The sequence below is a fragment of the Salvelinus fontinalis genome, chromosome 31 (genome assembly GCF_029448725.1).
Source record: "Salvelinus fontinalis isolate EN_2023a chromosome 31, ASM2944872v1, whole genome shotgun sequence".
NCBI lineage: Eukaryota > Metazoa > Chordata > Actinopteri > Salmoniformes > Salmonidae > Salvelinus > Salvelinus fontinalis.
Genome location: NC_074695.1, coordinates 17,172,119 through 17,192,624, shown reverse-complemented (window position 1 = coordinate 17,192,624; position 20,506 = coordinate 17,172,119). Strand labels below are relative to the sequence as shown.

General features: G+C 46.9%; 1 protein-coding gene across 1 annotated transcript; it reads right to left on the bottom strand.

Moving 5' to 3' along the window:
• Positions 1-341: 341 nt before the first annotated feature.
• Positions 342-10,805, bottom strand: LOC129829680 (zinc finger protein Eos-like). Its single transcript, XM_055891535.1, has 8 exons — positions 10,707-10,805; positions 7,647-7,701; positions 7,034-7,135; positions 6,444-6,737; positions 6,010-6,177; positions 1,914-2,072; positions 1,565-1,687; positions 342-1,440 (listed from the first exon to the last, which is right to left on the bottom strand). Exons 2-8 carry the CDS (start codon positions 7,684-7,686, stop codon positions 497-499), a joined length of 1,830 nt encoding a protein of 609 aa, XP_055747510.1. The 5' UTR covers positions 7,687-7,701; positions 10,707-10,805; the 3' UTR covers positions 342-496.
• Between the last annotated feature and the right edge of the window lie 9,701 nt (positions 10,806-20,506).

Genomic DNA, 20,506 nt, shown 5'->3' with positions numbered 1-20,506 from the left:
CAGTCTGATCTGCACCAGTATTATAAGGCCCCTATTAGCTTTCTTCTTAATCTCCATGGTTAAAATCTGTAACCATCCACAGTGAAGGATCCACATCACCTAAGGCAGGATATTTCATGTTCATAAATGTCCTTTACACATGATCACATACTCCATCATTACATTAACAGTTGTAAACAATATGCCTTCTCTCAGTCACAGCAAGATCATCCTGGGTTACTTCTATGTAACAGTTAAGGCAATGGGTGTCTCTCTGTGTGTAATCTGGTGCAGAACAAGCAGCCCATGTCACCTCAAAGAAGCAGACACCCCTGCCTTTCCCTCGCCCCACCCACCCCCTTCACCCCCAGCCGGTCTCAATTGTGGACGCAATACAGTGAAATCTCCACCACTACACTGGTTATACCTATCCAGACCCTTCAGATGTGTAAACATTGAAGGGGAAGTGCTAAGGGGTAGGGCAGTTGGGACCAGCTCTCCCCCTTCACTCCCGTCCTCAACCCACCTGGTGCTCCCCGCGGATGATGTGCGAGGTGAACTGGTAGCGGTCGCAGCTGCAGTGGCCACAGACGTTGCACTGGAAAGGCTGGTGGAATCCGTGGCAGCCCATGTGGATGGTGAACATCACGTGATCCAGGAAGAACATGCGACAGTGCTCACAGCGGAATGACCGCACCGCTCGTCCCTCCCCGTCCACCACCTGTACCTGTATAGAAGCTTCCCCGGAGATGGATGGTGACCCTGGACCAGGGCTCCCCGATCCCTTCACAGTGGTGGGGATAGTGGTGTCGGTGTACCCTCTCTCCCTCTCTATATCTGGGTCTTGGGCGTGTCTGGGATTGGGGTTTGGACAGCGGTCGCGACGGCTGCTGGGCAGGGCTGGGGCTACGTACTGCAGGTTAGGGAGTAGGTGGTGGTTGTTGGAGTTGCTGGTTGGAGCTATAACACTGGTGCTCTGCTGCTCCTCTGCTGTGTCGGACCTGTCTTTGAAATCATGGCAGCCAATGCTGGGGCCATTGCTGTAGCCATTGCTGACCGTTTGGCTCTGACCTGAGGGTATGTCCTTGTGTCCCTCGCCTGCTTCCCGTCCAGCGAGCTCCACAAACCTGGCCGCTACCCCACCTCCACGCCCACCTACGGCTCCATTGACCTGGGGACCCAGGGGAATCGGGTGGCTGTAAACAGAGCTGATGACTGGGCTGGGGTCAGACAGGCAGGCAGAGTAGGGCAGGGCCAGCTGAGGGGGCTCAGACCCAGGGTCCTCATCACCTCCATACCTGTGGAGATACCTGCCCCCCATCCCCACTAACCCTGCAGCACCAGCCTCTCCCTCAAGGTGAGAGTTGGGTGCAGAGTGCAGGTCCCCATCCTTTTCCTTTTTAGGACCAGGGGACAGTTCAGAAGTTATATCAGGCTCGTTGAGCCTCATGTGCTTTTCTCCTGTAAAGAAAAGGGCACATCAGTGTTGACAACCTCAGATTCATAAGACTATCATCATGTTATAGCACTGTTGGGTTTCAAGACCTTCAGGAACATGGACATATATAAACAGGAGAAAACTCACCCAGAAACTTCTGTGGAGTGGACCTCTTGCGTTTGGTGATGGTGTTCACCAGTCTGTCTATAAAAGACAGTTTCTTAGTGGACGGCTGGAGGACAGCCTGTGGCTCAGACATCGGCTCCATATCTGGGGACAAAACACAACAGACTCTGTTCAAATACACATTGACATCATAATGCAAAAACAGATGTGTGTTTTCTGGTTCACAGTGACTTTGTCCAGTGAGCTCAGACTGAACTAACACAACATGAAAGAGCAAAGTATATTTCTGTAATCTTGTGTTTGTGTGGATGATGACAGTCAATGTGTGTTACCCTGTGCATTGGACATTAAGAGTCTGTGTGTATGTTACCCTGTGCAGTGTGTTCAGTGCTGAGTGCTGGCTGATGGTTCTGTAGACACTTTAGGTAGTTGTGGCAGCGTTCAAGGTGTTCTTCCAGGGTGATCCGTTGCTTGTAGCTACGACCACAGTAACTGCACTTGTAAGGTTTACCCACTGTCAGAGAGGGCACTGCAGCCCAGAAACACAGCAATTCATGGGTCAGTTAATGGGTCACGCATGCTTCTCTTTTGGTCTGTTTTGGTAAAATGAGATCTACAAAATATGACCAGACTATTGATATTGTGTCCTAGGAAAGTTTGTTATTTCTGAAAGTAAGTCAAATAAAAAGTTACATGTAGTTGTGCATAATGCAGGGGCGGCAGGGTAGCCTAGTGGTTAGAGCGTTGGACTAGTAACCGAAAGGTTGCAAGTTCAAATCCCCGAGCTGACAAGGTACAAATCTGTCGTTCTGCCCCTGAACAGGCAGTTAACCCACTGTTCCTAGGCCGTCATTGAAAATAAGAATTTGTTCTTAACTGACTTGCCTAGTTAAATAAAATAATGTAAGTTTTATTACATCCTTTAATACTTGTTCATGACCTAGACGTTAGCCTACCATATGGAAAAGAAGCATGAAAATACAATATGAATCTTGTATGGCAGAAGTAGATTATTTGCACAAAAATCTAGTAAGAATCAGGATCCAAATACATGGTTTGTATGTATATTCTATGTCAATATTGAAATGGTGTATGTTTGGCCTTGTATGACATATGAAAGTGGCCACTTTCCTACATGGATATTGTATGACATATGAGACAAAATATGACTTATATAAGTCATCTATGAATTTTATAACAAAAGTGTATTGTTTTTATACACTGAGTATGCCAAACATTAGGAACACCTCCCTAACATTGAGTTGCACCTCCCCTCAATTCAACAGCCTCAATTCAACAGGGCATGGACTCTACAAGGTGTTGACTAATGCTCTTATATCTTTTGTCTTACCCATTCACCCTCTGAACGGGACACATACACAATTCATGTCTCAATTGTCTCAAAGCTTAAAAGTCCTTCTTTAACCTGTCTCCTCCCCTTCATCTACACTGATTGAAGTGGATTTAACAAGATACATCAATAAGGGATCATAGCTTTCACCTGGCCAGTCTATGTCATGGAAAGAGCAGCTGTTCTTCATATTTTGTATACTCAGTGTGCATTTTCAGGTATGAGTTTCCATGGTTAAGTCTGTGCAGCACCTCCTACTGGACATTTGATTAATCTACAGCTATGCCTTTGTCTCCCATCCAGGGTTTTTACCAAGTCCAGCCCTGCTTAACTTTAATATCTGTCACTGACTATTACCTAGATTTTCCTCCCCCTTCTCATCCCCCTCCTCCTGCTCCTCCCTCCACTTCTCCTCCTCCTCCCCTCCACCTCCTGCTCCTCCCTCCACCCCATCCTGCTCCTCTCTGCTCCTGCACCCGCCCCATCCTCCACCTCCTCCTTAGAAAGCTTACCTTACATGTCTCTCGTATGTGTTTTATATTTCTGTCTAAAGGTTACCCACCCATATAAGTCAGATATTACAACAATCTTCTATTCATGTTGTATGTGTATTTGCTGCCAAGTTCCAGGTAGAAGATAATCATCTTGTTAGATTCTTCTATATCTTTTCCATATGGGACAATGTCTCTCGTATGTTTAAAAAAAATAACTGAACTAAATGACTATTGCCCCGTAGCACTCACTTCTGTCATAATGAAGTGCTTTGAGAGACTAGTCAAGGATCATATCACCTCGACCTCACAGGCCACCCTAGACCCACTTCAGTTTGCATACCGCCCAAACAGGTCCACAGACGATGCAATCGCCATCACACTGCACACTGCCCTATCCCATCTGGACAAGAGGAATACCTATGTAAGAATGCTGTTCATTGACTACAACTCAGCATTCAACACCATAGTACCCTCCAAGGTCATCATCAAGCTGGAGGCCCTGGGTCTCAACCCGCCCTGTGCAATTGGGTCCTGGACTGTCTGACGAGCCACCCCCAGGTGGTGAAGGTAGGAAACAACATCTCCACTTCGCTGACCCTCAACAGTCGGGCCCCACAAGGGTGTGTGCTCAGCCCCCTCCTGTACTCCCTGTTCACCCACGACCGTGTGGCGACACACGCCTCCAACTCAATCATCAAGTTTGCAGATGACACAACAGTAGTGGGCTTGATTACCAACAACGACGAGACAGCCTACAGGGAGGAGGTGATGGCCCTCAGAGTATGGTGTCAGGAAAACAACCTCTCACTCAAAGTCAACAAAACAAAGGAGATGATCTTCAGGATGGAACTTCAGGAAACCAGAGGGAGCATCCCCCTATCCACATCGAAGGGACAGCAGTGGAGAAGGTGGAAAGTTTTAAGTTCCTCGGCATACACATCACAGGCAAACTGAAATGGTCCACCCACACAGACAGTGTGGTGAAGAAGGCGCAACAGCGCCTCTTCAACTTCAGAAGACTGGGGAAATTTGGCTTGTCACCCAAAACCCTGACAAACCTTTACAGAGGCACAATCGAGAGCATCCTGTCAGGCTGTATCACAGCCTGGTACCGCAACTGCACCGCCTTCAACCGCAGGGCTCTCCAGAGGGTAGTGAGGTCTGCACAACGCATCACCGGGGGCAAACTACCTGCCCTCCAGGACACCTACAGCACCCGATGCCACAGGAAGGCCAAAAAGATCATCAAAGACAACAACCACCCGAGCCACGGCCTGTTCACCCCGCTATCATCCAGAAGGCGAGGTCAGTACAGGTGCATCAAAGCTGGGACTGAAAGACTGAAAAACAGCTTTTATCTCAAGGCCATGAGACTGCTAAACAGCAATCACTAACTCAGAGAGGCTGCTGCCTACATTGAGACCCAATCACTGGCCACTTTAATAAATGGATCACTAGTCACTTTAAACAATGCCTCTTTAAATAATGCCACTTTAATAATGTTTACATATCTTACATTACTCATATGATATGTATATACTGTATTTTATACCATCTATTGCACCTTGCCTATGCCGCTCGGCCATCGCTCATCCATATATTTATAAGTACACATTCTTATTCACCACTTTAGATTTGTGTGTATAAGGTAGTTGTTAGGAAATTGTTAGATTACTTGTTAGATATTACTGCATTGTCGGAACTAGAAGCACAAGCATTTTGCTACACTCGTAATAACATCTGCTAACCATGTGTATGTGACCAATCAGATTTGATTTATATAATACATGGAACATTTTTTTTATGTGTAAATGTTACCCACCCATATAAGTAATATATTACAATAATCTTCTATGAATTTTCTCAGTGTATTTGCTGCCGTATCTATTACTAACATGTTCCAGATATAACCTATATAAGAATCTTGTTTAATGTGTGTGTATATATATATATATATATATATATATATATATATCTCTTTTCCATATGGGTATGGACTCCCCCTTCTCTGTGAATTCCAGAAATTGTTCTCTGTTCCACACCTTTGACGTTTTAAAACACCCAACTTGTCACCGCAATGTTCCACCTTTACCGAGCAGTCAGAGACTGACGTCATTTCGCCGAAATCTGAGGTTTGCAAGTTTGCTTTTCTTTGAAACTGAAATTATTTGTTCAGAACAGCAGGCCCACCATGCTCTGCCTGTCTCTATCAACACCTGTTGAATGCATGTCTTCATTAAATTGAAAAACACCAACAGGACATCCTGTTTTGAATACTTTTAAATGTCATATTTTGCACGTGTGGTAAAGTACATTCCTGTAAAGACAATAGATATTTGTCTATTTCCTCTGAGCCCCACTCTAGAGAGATGAATGGACTTTTTTGCAAGAAATATATGATTTTGTTGTTCTAAATCCAATTGGACCCCAAAAATAATTGAATTGAAGACACTGTGAAAACAGATGACTCGCTATTACAATACATTGTAATTACACAACACAGTGGGACTGCGGCTGGTAGCAGCTCTATTCCCCATCTGGTCCCACTGAGCCCACTTAGAGCCCAAATGGTCTTACCAGTTTCCTGGCTTGATATTAGAAAGCAGGCTACTGTGTCTTACCAGTGTGTGTGCGGATGTGTCCAGAGAGTGCGTCCCGGCGGCGGCAGGCGTAGTTACAGAAGGGACATTTAAAGGGTTTCTCTCCAGAGTGCAGCTTTATGTGACGCAGCAGGTTCCCCTTCTGGGTGAAGGAGGCTCCACACTGGGTGCACTGGAACGGACGCTCACCTGACAACAACATGGGCAGTCTTTTTTTCCAAATCCTACTATCACCTTGGAACAAAGCAGTGAAGCAATATTCAGTCAAAATGTATGGACCATATAGACACCATGTAAAGAAAAGTCAAAGGGTTCATGTTGATGAGGAACACAAAGACCTCCTATCAGGGTTGGGGTCAATACAGTTTTCAGTTCAGGAAACTGAATAGAAACTTGCCCGTTGTTTTCTAGGGGGATTTTTCAACCTACTCTGCTGTCTGTTTATCTGGCCTCACCTGTGTGGATGCGCTTGTGCACCATCAGTACATTTGGCCCGATACAGTTCATTCCACACACGTCACATTGGAGCTTCCCATTGGGCAGTCGGATGGGACCAGGGGACGCAGGCTGAGGACTGGCCAGCTCCCCGTAACCACTTCCTGCACTCCCTGGACCCACCCTTCCTCCCAGCTCTCCACTCCCTTCTTCTATTGTATCCTCTCTGTCATCCCTCTCTCCTTTTCTCCTCTCTGGCTGTAGAGCACCAACAGGCTCAATGTCACTGTCCTCCTTTACCTTAATAGAGTTCACTGGGTAGAGTGGAGACAGAGGAGAGACACTTTGTTCAAAACCTTCATCATAACTTAGCATATGGAACGGGAAAGGGATGGGAAATGTATGATGGGAAATTTTGTTTTATTGCAATTAAGAAAATCTTTATAAATTGAAATACCAAAATGTATCATATGGAAATAATTCCTCAAGTGAGATAACTGCTGGTGTTCTTTATAACTTTCAGTCAGTTTTGCATGTGATATATTATACAGTACATTCAATAGGTTATATACTGTAGATCACAGATAAGAGACTTAAAAAGATGACTGACCACTGAGAGATTGGTTGAGAGAGGACTGTTGAGTTCCCACGGCCGGAACCCTCAGACCTCCACAGAAATCACCATGCTCCGTCGCTGTCTCTCCTCCACTGGCTGTGAAGTGAACACAATGTAATGTTGGGACATTTGATGCCGTTCTATGTCATTATACTGGATACACTGCCTGTCCTTTAGGACACCTACAACACCAGGTGTTGCAGGAAGGCCAAGAAGATCATCAGCGACCCCAGCCACCCGAGCCATGGCCTGTTCTCCCCGTTTCCATCACTCAGACGCGGGCAGTATAGGAGCATCATGGCAAAAACTGTCACTCTGGCCAATAGCTTTTACCCCCAGACCATCAGGCTGCTGAATAGCCACCACTAGTCAGCTACCTGCTCTCCCTGTCCCCATCATTACATTGTTAATATGTATATATTATTACTTATATTATTATCCATTTTTATTATATTGGTCATGTTTTATTTCATTTTGTCCTGCATTGTTGTATCTCGGAGGTCAATAATTTCACTGTACCCTGTAATTACATCTGCAACCCTGTACATGTGACTATTAAACTCTCTAATCTATCCAGTCTTTAAAATACTTTTAGTTTTCTGCTTACCTGACATATATGAATGTCCATTGCAGTCATCAGCATTCATTCTCTCACCAGCTGCCTGTGGCAGAGAGACAAAAACAGACAAGTCAGAGCAAAGATATGGTCCAACTCATGAGATATCCTAGCATACAACAATCTTCATCTTATCTTAAGTACTCCCACCTGTTGTAAAACAAAACAAAAAATGCCATTTTGGATACCATTGTATGATGCTCACCATGTTAAATGTATCCTTTGCAGTATATTTCTTTTGGTTCAAATATGTCTGAAGCCCAATGTAAAGCTGCAATAAATGCAGTATTAAATTGTTTCACACGAGTCTTTGTATTGTGTGTCTAACTGGTACTTTGCTCTAGTCTATCTAGATTCACCTATCCTCAGTTGCCAGGAAATGCACATATGAGAAGATCAACATTTATAGTCAGTAACTGCTTGAACTGCCCTCCCTCCCTCCTACACCTACACATACCCAGGAAATGTGGGGTATATGTTTGATCAAATTTCTCTGGTTTATCATCATGGTAGGTATATCAATTATAACATTTCATTAGTTTCATATATTTTAAATATTGCATGGATATTCTAATCAGAAACAAAGGTAACATTTTGGTTACTGAGTGAGCCTGACGTGGCCATCGTAAAACCAATCATCCATTAGCAAAAGAAGACATTGGAGCAGTAGACAAAAGGGGCATAGATGTTTTGAGTTTCGGGGGGAGTTGGGGACAGAATCTATAATCACATTTGAGTAGTGACATACAGTTGAGCAGACACATTTTTAGGATTTCCACAGGCCTTTTATAAATGCATTTCATGCTATTCTATGTCATTTACATGATAGAAGACATTAGTAGAATATTTTTTCATACCACACAAATGACCAAATGCAAGTAGGATACAATTTTTTTACTTAATTTTTAGTTTTTCTTATTTATAATAATTTGTTTTATCATTATTATTATTGTATATCATTGTTATTATTGTAGGCCTGTTTATTAATCTAAACCAGTTTTTTTTTAAATATGCAAAACATAATTTGTTTCATTCTGTTGAGACATTTTTGTTGGCTAAATTAAGTTAAATCTGTATTTTTAATTGTGTGCTCCGTATTTAGTTTAAGTTATAAGTAAGCCTTTTGTAAAATAAATATCATTAGCCTATTGCTATCCTTTGTTGGGTTACAGTAGGCACTAGTCTTTTTTGGTTGTTGCTGCAATCTAGCCTGTTCAAAACTTTTGTGAAAGTTTAAACCAGTTCGCAAGTGTTTGGTTTCATTCTGTTGAGCCATTTGCTTTGGCCAAATTAAGTTCCAACTGTAACGTTGTGTTTGCTGTTATACAGTAATATCCTGCTCATATTTTCTCTATAAACAATGGCTTGACTTACTTTTGATATTACCCTAATAAAGTTTAGAAACTTTTGTGAAGGTTTGGTGTGGTGTGGCTTTTAGCCTACACTGCAGGCCTATGATATGAAGACATTGTGCACCAGCAAACAATATAATGCTTATCTTTCCAAAAAATATTTGGATTAAAAAAATTACGAAATAGCCTCCTTCTGTACACCTATATCTGTTTAGCAGATATCTGTATAGCCTATCTGACAAGGATAAAGAAACGCATGTTGGTGTCGTAGCATGCTGCCGGTCTCTCTCTCTCTCTCTCTCTCTCTGGGCCTAAGCTTCTCTTTGTTTATATTTGTTTTATATTAATATCATACAGCCTATAGGCCTATGCATACAATGCGCTGATGCATTTAGTGCTCAAATCTCTGACAGCTGAACAGTGAGGTGGACAAGTATTGTTTTAGGGAAGTAAAAACCAATAAAACAATAGGCTATAAAGTTTTGCATATGCTACACATCGAAACACAAGGAATAGTGTTTTTGTAATTTGTTATAGGCTGTTTTTAAGAACATGTAAATGTGGCTCATTTGGCCAAAATCCCAAATTTATTGATAGCGTGTCAGGCGCCACATTTTACAAAAGGAAACACAGACACATATATACACACACATATATATAAGTTAATTTTATAGACTAGTACATACATAGTATAGGCTGCACTAGTCTATAAAATTAACTTTCCAGTGACACTGACTCACCCAATGATGAAGATAAAGCATAGGCTACTCACCTGTGATGACAAATGAGCTTGTGCCAATATCTCAAGATAACCTACTTTGAAAAACAGTGCTGTTTGCTCAGAATCGGCCTTCCTGACAGTAAGTGCTTGTGCTAAAACTTAACCCAAAGGTAATTTCTTTAGAATCAAATCAAATCAAATTGTATTTGTTACATTCTCCGAATACAACAGGTCTGTAGACCTTACAGTGAAATGCTTACTTACAAGCCCTTAACCAAGAAGGGCTTTTTTAACCAAGAAGGGCTTTTTTAACCAAGAAGGGCTTTCGACTTGGAGGTTCAGCATGGACGATGCTGAATCTCAAGTCTTAACATCGGCTATAAACTCAGCGAGTCCCATTGCTGGACATTGGATATTGGATATTGGGTATCCAATGTGGATATATCCACTGGATATCATAAGGTGAATGCACCAATTTGTAAGTCGCTCTGGATAAGAGCGTCTGCTAAATGACTTAAATGTTAAATGTAGACGCTATTGATCCTCTGTATATAAATGATGCTCTCAGGTGTAGTATTTTGACATTTTTATTTATGTCTGTTCAGACAGGAGTAATACCATTTTGGGGGGAATAATTTTTTATAAGGAAATTTTGGCAAAATTATTTCAATTTAACCCGCAGCACCGCTACTTCCCGCAGATATGAGCAGGGGCTGTACAGAAGCTACAGGCGCCTGTACCGCCGCTGCGGTGTGCCAATCATCTTCATGGGAGACATTCGTCTCGTTAGATGGGAACTTCCCCATCCGAAAATAACACGTCAAGCTAGCAGAATACTGTTTCTTCTGAGCCGTTGCTATGGCACCCACCACCCGACAAATGCCATACATCGAAACTAGTCCGAAACACATCCTTGCCAAAATGTCACTTTTCATGTCATACCTTCATTGTTAGCAAATACATCACTATCTTCCTTACCTGGTGAAAGACTATTTTGTCGTTTTTAAATGTCAGAATATCTGTTTGTTGATATCTTTGACGACGGCAGCATATCCGGAATCTTCTTTTACCTGGGAATCCCGGTCGTCACTAGTTAACACAGCCACAAAGTCATACATCCCGCCTATTTCTACAATATATCTTCTTAAAATCAGATTTAAAACATAACCGTAACCACATAGTAACCTTATGCCTAACCCTAACCTTAAATTAAGAATAAAAAGCACATTTGTATTTTCATACATTTTTACGATATAGCCTTTGTGGCTGTGTTATCTAGTGGAAATCGGGAATCCCAGACAACTTCCGGGCCCATGCTGGGATAGTGTTTCCACTAGTTACCACAGCCACAAAGTCAAAAGGGACTATCGTAAACATTTATAAAAACAAATGTGCTTTTTGGTCTTGATTTAAGGTTAGGGTTTGGTATAAGCTTAACAGTGTGATTAGGGTTTGGGTTAGGTTTCTAATCCGATTTTGTGTGTAGCTTGTGAGATGTGTAAATACTGTTTTTTGCATTTTGTTGTGTTGCTTTTTGTGCTACTGCTGTCTGTCTGCATGCTACGGGTTGCTTGTCATATGTTGCTCTGCATGTGCTCACTGCTCATTGTTTGTTTGTATTGTTATTGTAATTATTTAAATAGCTTGCCAATGGACATGGGGTTGAAAATTATCCGGCTGGCTTTCCTATGCTTCCTGGCTGATGTTTTGGTCACTTTTGAATGCTGGCGGTGCTCTCACTCTAGTGGTAGCATGAGACGGAGTCTACAACCCACACAAGTGGCTCAGGTAGTGCAGCTCATCCAGGATGGCACATCAATGCGAGCTGTGGCAAGGAGGTTTGCTGTGTCTGTCAGCGTAGTGTCCAGAGCATGGAGGCGCTACCAGGAGACAGGCCAGTACATCAGGAGACGTGGAGAAGGCCGTAGGAGGGCAACAACCCAGCAGCAGGACCGCTACCTCCGCCTTTGTGCAAGGAGGAGCACTGCCAGAGCCCTGCAAAATGACCTCCAGCAGGCCACAAATGTGCATGTGTCTGCTCAAATGGTCAGAAACAGACTCCATGAGGGTGGTATGAGGGCCCGACGTCCACAGGTGGGGGTTGTGCTTACAGCCCAACACCGTGCAGGACTTTTGGCATTTGCCAGAGAACACCAAGATTGGCAAATTCGCCACTGGCGCCCTGTGCTCTTCACAGATGAAAGCAGGTTCACACTGAGCACATGTGACAGACGTGACAGAGTCTGGAGACGCCGTGGAGAACGTTCTGCTGCCTGCAACATCCTCCAGCATGACCGGTTTGGCAGTGGGTCAGTCATGGTGTGGGGTGGCATTTCTTTGTGGGGCCGCACAGCCCTCCATGTGCTCACCAGAGGTAGCCTGACTGCCAATAGGTACCGAGATGAGATCCTCAGAGCCCTTGTGAGACCATATGCTGACACATGCACATTTGTGGCCTGCTGGAGGTCATTTTGCAGGGCTCTGGCAGTGCTCCTCCTTGCACAAAGGCGGAGGTAGCGGTCCTGCTGCTGGGTTGTTGCCCTCCTACGGCCTTCTCCACGTCTCCTGATGTACTGGCCTGTCTCCTGGTAGCGCCTCCATGCTCTGGACACTACGCTGACAGACACAGCAAACCTTCTTGCCACAGCTCGCATTGATGTGCCATCCTGGATGACCTGCACTACCTGAGCCACTTGTGTGGGTTGTAGACTCCGTCTCATGCTACCACTAGAGTGAGAGCACCACCAGCATTCAAAAGTGACCAAAACATCAGCCAGGAAGCATAGGAACTGAGAAGTGGTCTGTGGTCACCACCTGCAGAATCACTCCTTTATTGGGGGTGTCTTGCTAATTGCCTATAATTTCTACCTTTTGTCTATTCCATTTGCACAACAGCATGTGAAATGTATTGTCAATCAGTGTTGCTTCCTAAGTGGACAGTTTGATTTCACAGAAGTGTGATTGACTTGGAGTTACATTGTGTTGTTTAAGTGTTCCCTTTATTTTTTTGAGCAGTGTACAACAGATAACCTGATCAGCAGCCAGTGATTGTCGAAAACATAGATGCGTAATAATGTGAGAAACAGCTGATTTATTCAGCCACCAAAAACTAGCCTAAATATTTGTGCATCAACCATGTGTGGTGTGATTGGTAATGCAGCACATTAAGCTACTACTAGTGCATTCATTGTCAATCATTAGGGTGATGCAAATGATGATAAAAAAGGAGGCAGGTAATTGACAACAGATTTGAATGAAAAGTAATTAACTGTGTGAATGTACTTAATAATTTATACTGTGAAGAGTGAAGCATTCCCAATCCATAGGTGTTCTACCAGAAGATGGCAGCTAACACCACCAAGACTACCCCCTACACAATGTATGTTCTGTGAGCTGGTCTGGTGTTCAAATGAAGTATACTAGTCATGTTACAACTCCCTGTAAAGTATGTTCATTCATATATTTGGTACATTTCATGACTCAAATAACGGGCTGAATGTAGATCCTTTTAGTGAAACCAGCTATAAGCCACGTCATTGGCATTGCAGGGTTGACAAGGGTTGAGGAAAATCACTTATTTCAAAAGAGGCTTCTGAGCAGAATCTGATAGGCTTCCTGGATCTGTATAAACACATTCTGGGACTTTTCCATCTTGCTGCCAGGGATACGTGTAGTTAATTGTTATCTCCTCCATAAAGCTGCCTCATTCACTGATAACAGCTGAAACGCAATACATTTACATAGTATGAGGTGGGCACAGAAGGGCATGCTAATTGATATATGGCAAATAGAGCCAACCAGCATCATCAACAGTATATGACGGGAATGTATGTATGCTATTGTAACGCTATTGTAACTGCCCCAAAGGCAGACACATCAATAGTATCTTACAGTGGCTTGCGAAAGTATTCACCCCCTTTGTCACGACTTCCGCCGAAGTTGGCTCCCCTACCTGTTCGGGCGGTGCTCGGCGGTCGTCGTCACCGTCCTACTAGCCGCCACCAATCCCTTTTTCGTTTGTCTGTTTGTTTTGTCTTATTAGTTTCACCTGTGTTCTGTTTTCGGTTAATGAGCTTCCCTATATTTAGTAGTTAGACCCGCCCTTGTTTTGTGCGGGATTGTCTTTATTTTGTTACGTGTGTGCATTGTAGGCTGAGGTGTATTTTCTTTCTTTCACTTGACACCCTGTGGTTTTGGGTTGTCAAGTTGTATGTTCTGCGCCCTGTAATGCTGGGCTTCATTTTTGTGTGTGCCTTAGTAAAGAGCACTATACCCCAGTGGTTCTCTCTCTGCGTCTGATTCCTGCACCCACCTAGTCCCGCGTGACAGAATCCCGCACCACAAATCGAATCAGCAGGAGCAGCCGCATCTCCTCTCCCATCGATGGAGGAAAGGGTCCTCCATCATACCAGTGTTCTCCACAGGATTGGTTCTGCTATGGATCAAATGATGGAGAGGATGGATCGATGGGAGAGGAGTGGCCTTCCCACCTCATCTCCAGCACCCCTCCTCCAGCACCTCCTGTTCCTGCTACCGCATCCGGCTCCGGGGCTCTTCGGCTAGCGCTCCCACGGGAGTATGATGGAACGGTGGCTGGGTGTCAGGGTTTCCTTCTACAACTGGAACTTTACCTGGCGACCGTTCGTCCTACTCCCTCTGGAGAGGAGAGCGTGAGCACCCTCGTCTCCTGTCTGACTGGACGAGCTCTCGAGTGGGCCAACGCAGTGTGGAATAGTCCAGACTCGGAGAGGGATCATTACCCCGAGTTCACCCGCCGATTCCGAGCTGTGTTTGACCACCCACCAGAGAGTCGTGCAGGGGGTGAACGGCTGTTCCACCTGCGTCAGGAGACAAGGAGCGCACAGGACTTTGCCCTGGAGTTCAGGACCTTGGCCGCAGGAGCAGCGTGGAACGACAGGGCCTTGATAGACAATTTCCGATGCAGCCTCAGGGAGGACGTCCGTAGGGAGCTAGCGTGTCGGGACACCACCCTCACGCTGGATGAACTCATTGACATGGCCGTCCGTCTCGACAACCTGCTGGCTGCCCGCGGACGTTCAGAACAGGTCCTGTCGTTTCCACCTCCCAGCCCTCCTGCTCCTATCCCTATGGAGTTAGGGTGGGCAGCTTCGAGGGAGACCGGAGGAGGAGTGTCCTCCTGCACCAGATGTGGTCGGCGAGGACACACGGCCGACCGGTGCTGGAGGAACTCGTCTGGGAGTCGGGAGGGCAGGCGGAGCACTACTCGATCACCCCAGGTGAGTCAGCACCAGACTTACCCAGAGCTTCCTGTCGGTCATATGTATGTGTTAACCTCTGTCCCTGGGTTTTCTCCCTCTCTACAGCATAAGGTGCTAGTCGATTCAGGCGCAGCTGGGAATTTCATAGATCGGGGGCTCGCGTTAAGGCTAGGGATTCCCCTTGTGTCGTTAGACCTACCTTTCCCCGTGCACTCCTTACATAGCCGACCATTAGGGTCAGGAATGGTCAGGGAGGCCACGGTACCGCTGGACATGGTAACGCAGGGGAGTCATAAGGAGCAGATTAGTCTGTTCCTTATCGACTCACCTGCGTTTCCAGTGGTGTTGGGAATTCCCTGGCTAGCTCAGCACAACCCGGTGATTTCCTGGCGACAGGGGGGCTCTTAAGGGGTGGTCAGAGGAGTGTTCAGGCAGGTGTATAGGAGTTGCCGTTGGTGCGACTACGGTGGAGAGTCCAGACCAGGTTTCCACCGTGCGCATTCCCTCTGAATATGCCGATTTGGCTATCGCCTTCAGTAAAAAGAGGGCGACCCGGCCTCCCGGGTGGCGCAGTGGTCTAGGGTCTAACCAGAGTCTCTGGGTTCGCCCCCAGGCTCTGTCGCAGCCGGCCGCGACCGGGAGGTCCGTGGGGCGACGCACAATTGGGCTAGCGTCGTCCGGGTTAGGGAGGGTTTGGCCGGTAGGGATTTCCTTGTCTCATCGCGCTCCAGCGACTCCTGTGGCGGGCTGGGCGCAGTGCGCGCTAGCCAAGGGGGCCAGGTGCACGGTGTTTCCTCCGACACATTGGTGCGGCTGGCTTCCGGGTTGGAGGCGCGCTGTGTTAAAGAAGCAGTGCGGCTTGGTTGGGTTGTGCCTCGGAGGACGCATGGCTTTCGACCTTCGTCTCTCCCGAGCCCGTACGGGAGTTGTAGCGATGAGACAAGATAGTAATTACTAGCGATTGGATACCACGAAAATTGGGGAGAAAAGGGGATAAAATTTATTTTAAAAAAAGAAAAAAAAAGAGGGCGACCCAATTACCACCCCATCGTCGAGGGGACTGCGCGATAAACCTCCTGGAGAACGCTGCACTTCCTAGGAGTCACGTGTATCCATTTTCCCAGGAGGAGACAGTAGCTATGGAAACATATGTTACTGAATCACTGGGACAGGGGTACATTCGGCCCTCCGCATCACCTTTCTCCTCAAGCTTCTTTTTTGTGAAGAAGAAAGATGGCGGTTTACGCCCGTGCATTGATTATCGAGGTCTAAATTCCATCACAGTGGGGTTTAGTTACCCACTACCTCTCATCGCTACGGCGGTGGAATCATTTCACGGGGCGCACTTCTTCACAAAACTGGACCTGAGGAGTGCGTATAATCTGGTGCGTATCCGGGGAGGAGATGAGTGGAAAACCGCATTTAGTACTACATCTGGCCATTATGAGTACCACGTCATGCCATATGGGTTGAAAAATGCTCCAGCCGTCTTCCAATCCTTCGTAGATGAGATTCTCCGAGACCTGCTCGGGGAGGGAGTGGTAGTGTACATCAATGACATCTTGATCTACTCTGCCACACGGGCGGCGCATGTGTCTCTGGTGCGTAAGGTACTTGGGCGACTGCTGGAGTGTGACCTGTATTGCAAGGCGGAGAAATGTGAGTTCTTCAAACAGGCCGTTTCCTTCCTGGGTTATCGTATTTCCACCTCCGGGGTGGTGATGGAGGGTGACCGCGTTACAGCCGTGCGTAATTGGCCGACTCCGACCACGGTGAAAGAGGTGCAGCGGTTTTTAGGGTTTGCCAATTACTACCGGAGGTTTATCCGGGGTTTTGGTCAGGTGGCTGCTCCCATTACCTCACTGCTGAAGGGAGGACCGGTGCGCTTGCGTTGGTCAGCAGAGGCGGACAGAGCTTTCAGTCGTCTGAAGGAGCTGTTCACCAATGCGCCCGTGTTGGCGCACCCGGACCCCTCTTTAGCGTTCATAGTGGAGGTGAACGAGTCCGAGGCGGGGGTCGGGGCCGTGCTGTCCCAGCGCTCGGGCGTACCACCCAAGCTCCGCCCTTGTGCCTTCTTTTCGAGGAAGCTCGGTCCGGCGGAGCGAAACTATGAAGTGGGGGACCGGGAGTTGTTAGCTGTAGTCAAGGCCCTGAAGGTGTGGAGACATTGGCTTGAGGAGGCGAAACACCCTTTTCTCATCTGGACTGACCATCGTAATCTCGAGTACATCCGGGCAGGGAGGAGACTAAATCCGCGTCAGGCTAGATGGGCCATGTTTTTCACCCGGTTTCAGTTCACCATCTCGTACCGGCCAGGCTCCCAAAACACCAAAGCCGACGCGCTGTCCCGCCTCTATGATACCGAGGAGCGGTCCGTTGAGCCAACTCCCATCATTCCACCTTCATGTCTCGTGGCACCGGTGGTATGGGAGGTGGACGCGGAGATAGAGAGAGCCTCACGGTTAGAGCCGGCCCTCCCTAACTGTCCAGCGGGAGCTCAGTACGTGCCAGGGGGGGGGGTCCGGGATAAGATAATCCGTTGGGCTCATACTCTCCCCTCCTCGGGTCATCCTGGCATCGAGAGGACAGTGCAGAGTCTTAGAGGGAGGTACTGGTGGCCAACGTTGGCTAAGGACGTTAGATTTTATGTCTCCTCCTGCTGCTCGGTGTGCGCTCAGAGCAAGGCTACTCGGCACTTGCCTAGAGGGAAGTTACAGCCCCTCCCCGTTCCACAACGGCCGTGGACACACTTATCGGTGGACTTTCTTACCGACCTTCCCCCGTCCCAGGGAAGTACTACTATCCTGGTCGTTGTGGATCGGTTTTCTAAGTCCTGCCGTCTCATCCCGTTGCCCGGTCTCCCTACGGCCCTGCAGACTGCGGAGGCCTTGTTTACCCATGTCTTCCGGCACTATGGGGTGCCTGAGGACATCGTTTCTGATCGGGGCCCCCAATTCACGTCCAGAGTTTGGAGGGCGTTTATGGAGAGACTGGGGGTCTCGGTCAGCTTGACCTCGCTGACCTCGGGTTTCCTCCCCGAGAGTAATGGGCAGGTGGAGCGCGTAAACCAGGATGTGGGCAGGTTTCTGCGGTCATATTGCCGGGACCGGCCTGGAGAGTGGGCGAGGTATGTTCCTTGGGCTGAGCTCGCTCAGAACTCCCCCCGCCACTCCTTAACGAACATGTCCCCTTTTGAGTGTGTGTTAGGTTACCAGCCGGTCCTGGCCCCATGGCATCAGAGCCAGACCGAGGCTCCTGCGGTAGAGGAATGGGTACAGCGCTCCAAGGACACCTGGAAAGCCATCCAGGAATTGCTAAGGTTAGCGGGAGAACGGCAGAAGAGGAGCGCTGACCAGCACCGCAGTGAGGCCCCCATGTTCACACCGGGGGACAGGGTCTGGCTCTCGACCCGAAACCTGCCCCTTCGCCTGCCCTGTCGGAAGCTGGGGCCGCAGTGTGTGGGGCCGTTTAAAGTCCTGAGGAGAATAAACGAGGTGTGTTACAGGTTACAGGTTGTGTGTGCCTTAGTAAAGAGCACTATACCCCAGTGGAACTCTCTCTGCGTCTGATTCCTGCACCCACCTAGTCCCGCGTGACACCCTTGGCATTTTTCCTATTTTGTTGCCTTACAACCTGGAATTAAAATAGATTTTTTTGTGGGTTTGTATCATTTGATTTACACAACATTCCTACCACTTTGAAGATGCATTTTTTTTAAATTGTGAAACAAGCAAGAAATAAGACAAAAAAACGGAAAACTTCAGCGTGCCTAACTATTCATCTTCCCAAAGTCAATACTTTGTAGAGTCACCTTTTTATTTTTTACATTTTTTATCCCCTTTTCTCCCCAATTTTCGTGGTATCCAATCGCTAGTAATTACTATCTTGTCTCATCGCTACAACTGTACGGGCTCGGGAGAGACGAAGGTCGAAAGCCATAAGTCCTCCGAAGCACAACCCAACCAAGCCGCACTGCTTCTTTGACACAGCGCGCCTCCAACCCGGAAGCCAGCCGCACCAATGTGTCGGAGGAAACACTGTGCACCTGGCCCCCTTGGTTAGCGCGCACTGCGCCCAGCCCGCCACAGGAGTCGCTGGAGCGCGATGAGACAAGGAAATCCCTACCGGCCAAACCCTCCCTAACCCGGACGACGCTGGCCCAATTATGCGTCGCCCCACGGACCTCCCGGTCGCGGCCGGCTGCGACAGAGCCTGGGGGCGAACCCAGAGACTCTGGTGGCGCAGTTAGCACTGCGATGCAGTGCCCTAGACCACTGCGCCACCCGGGAGGCCGTAGAGTCACCTTTTGCAGCACTTACAGCTGCAAGTCTCTTGGGATATGTCTCTATAAGCATGGCAGATCTAGGCACTGGGATTTTTGCTCATTCTTCAAGGCAAAACTGCTCCAGCTCCTTCAAGTTGGATGGGTTCTGCTGGTATAGAGTAATCTTTAAGTCATACCACAGATTCTCAATTGGACTGAGGTCTGGGCTTTGACTAGGCCACTCCAAGACATTTAAATGTTTCCCATAAACATCTTGAGTGTTGCTTTAGCAGTATGCTTAGGATCATTGTCCTGCTGGAAGGTGAACCTCCATCCCAGTCTCAAATCTCTGGAAGACTGAAACAGGTTTCCCTCAAGAATTTCCATGTATTTAGCGCCAATCATCATTCCTTCAATTCTGACCAGTTTCCCAGTCCCTGCCGATGAAAAACATCCCCACAGGGATGGTGTTCTCAGGGTGATGAGTGGTGTTGAGTTTGCGCCAGACATAGTGTTTATCTTGATGGCAAAACAGCTAAATTTTAGTCTCATCTGACCAGAGCACCTTCTTCCATATGTTTGTGGAGTCTCCCACATGCCTTTTGGTGAACACTTTAAACAATGGCTTTTTTTCTGGCCACTCGTCTGTAAAGCCCATCTCTGTGGAGTGTACAGCTTAAAGTGGTCCTATGGACAGATACTCCAAACTCCGCTGTGGAGCTTTGGAGCTCCTGCAGGGTTATCTTTGGTTTCTTTGTTGCCTCTCTGATTAATGCTGTAACGAACGTCGCCGGGAGAAGGAGAAGAGGACCAACGTGCAGCTTTTATTTCTTTCATCACATTCCCAGTGGGTCAGAAGTTTACATACACTCAATTAGTATTTGGTAGCATTGCCTTTACATTGTTAAACTTGGATCAAACGTTTTGGGTAGCCTTCCACAAGCTTCCCACAATAAGTTGTGTGAATATTGGCCTCCTGACAGAGCTGGTGTAACTGAGTCAGGTTTGTAGGCCTCCTTGCTCGCACACGCTTTTTCAGTTCGGCCCACAAATTTCTATAGGATATGAGTCAGGGCTTTGTGATGGCCACTCCAATACCTTGACTTTGTTGTCCTTAAGCCATTTTGCCTTTGGAAGTATGCTTGGGGTCATTGTCCATTTTGAAGACCCATTTGCGAACAAGCTTTAACTTCCTGACTGATGTCTTGAGATATTGCTTCAATATATCCTCATAATTTTCCTGCCTCACAATCCATCTATTTTGTGAAGTGCAC

What these genes read in the sequence shown, in the direction of transcription:
- LOC129829680 (XM_055891535.1), bottom strand. Translation starts at nt 7,686, where the DNA reads ATGAATGCTGATGACTGCAATGGACATTCATATATGTCAG. An exon ending in TCTCAACCAATCTCTCAGTG is followed by an intron (nt 6,738 to 7,033) that starts GTCAGTCATCTT and finishes CACTCTACCCAG; the next exon opens with TGAACTCTATTAAGGTAAAG. An exon ending in GCACAAGCGCATCCACACAG is followed by an intron (nt 6,178 to 6,443) that starts GTGAGGCCAGAT and finishes TGTTGTTGTCAG; the next exon opens with GTGAGCGTCCGTTCCAGTGC.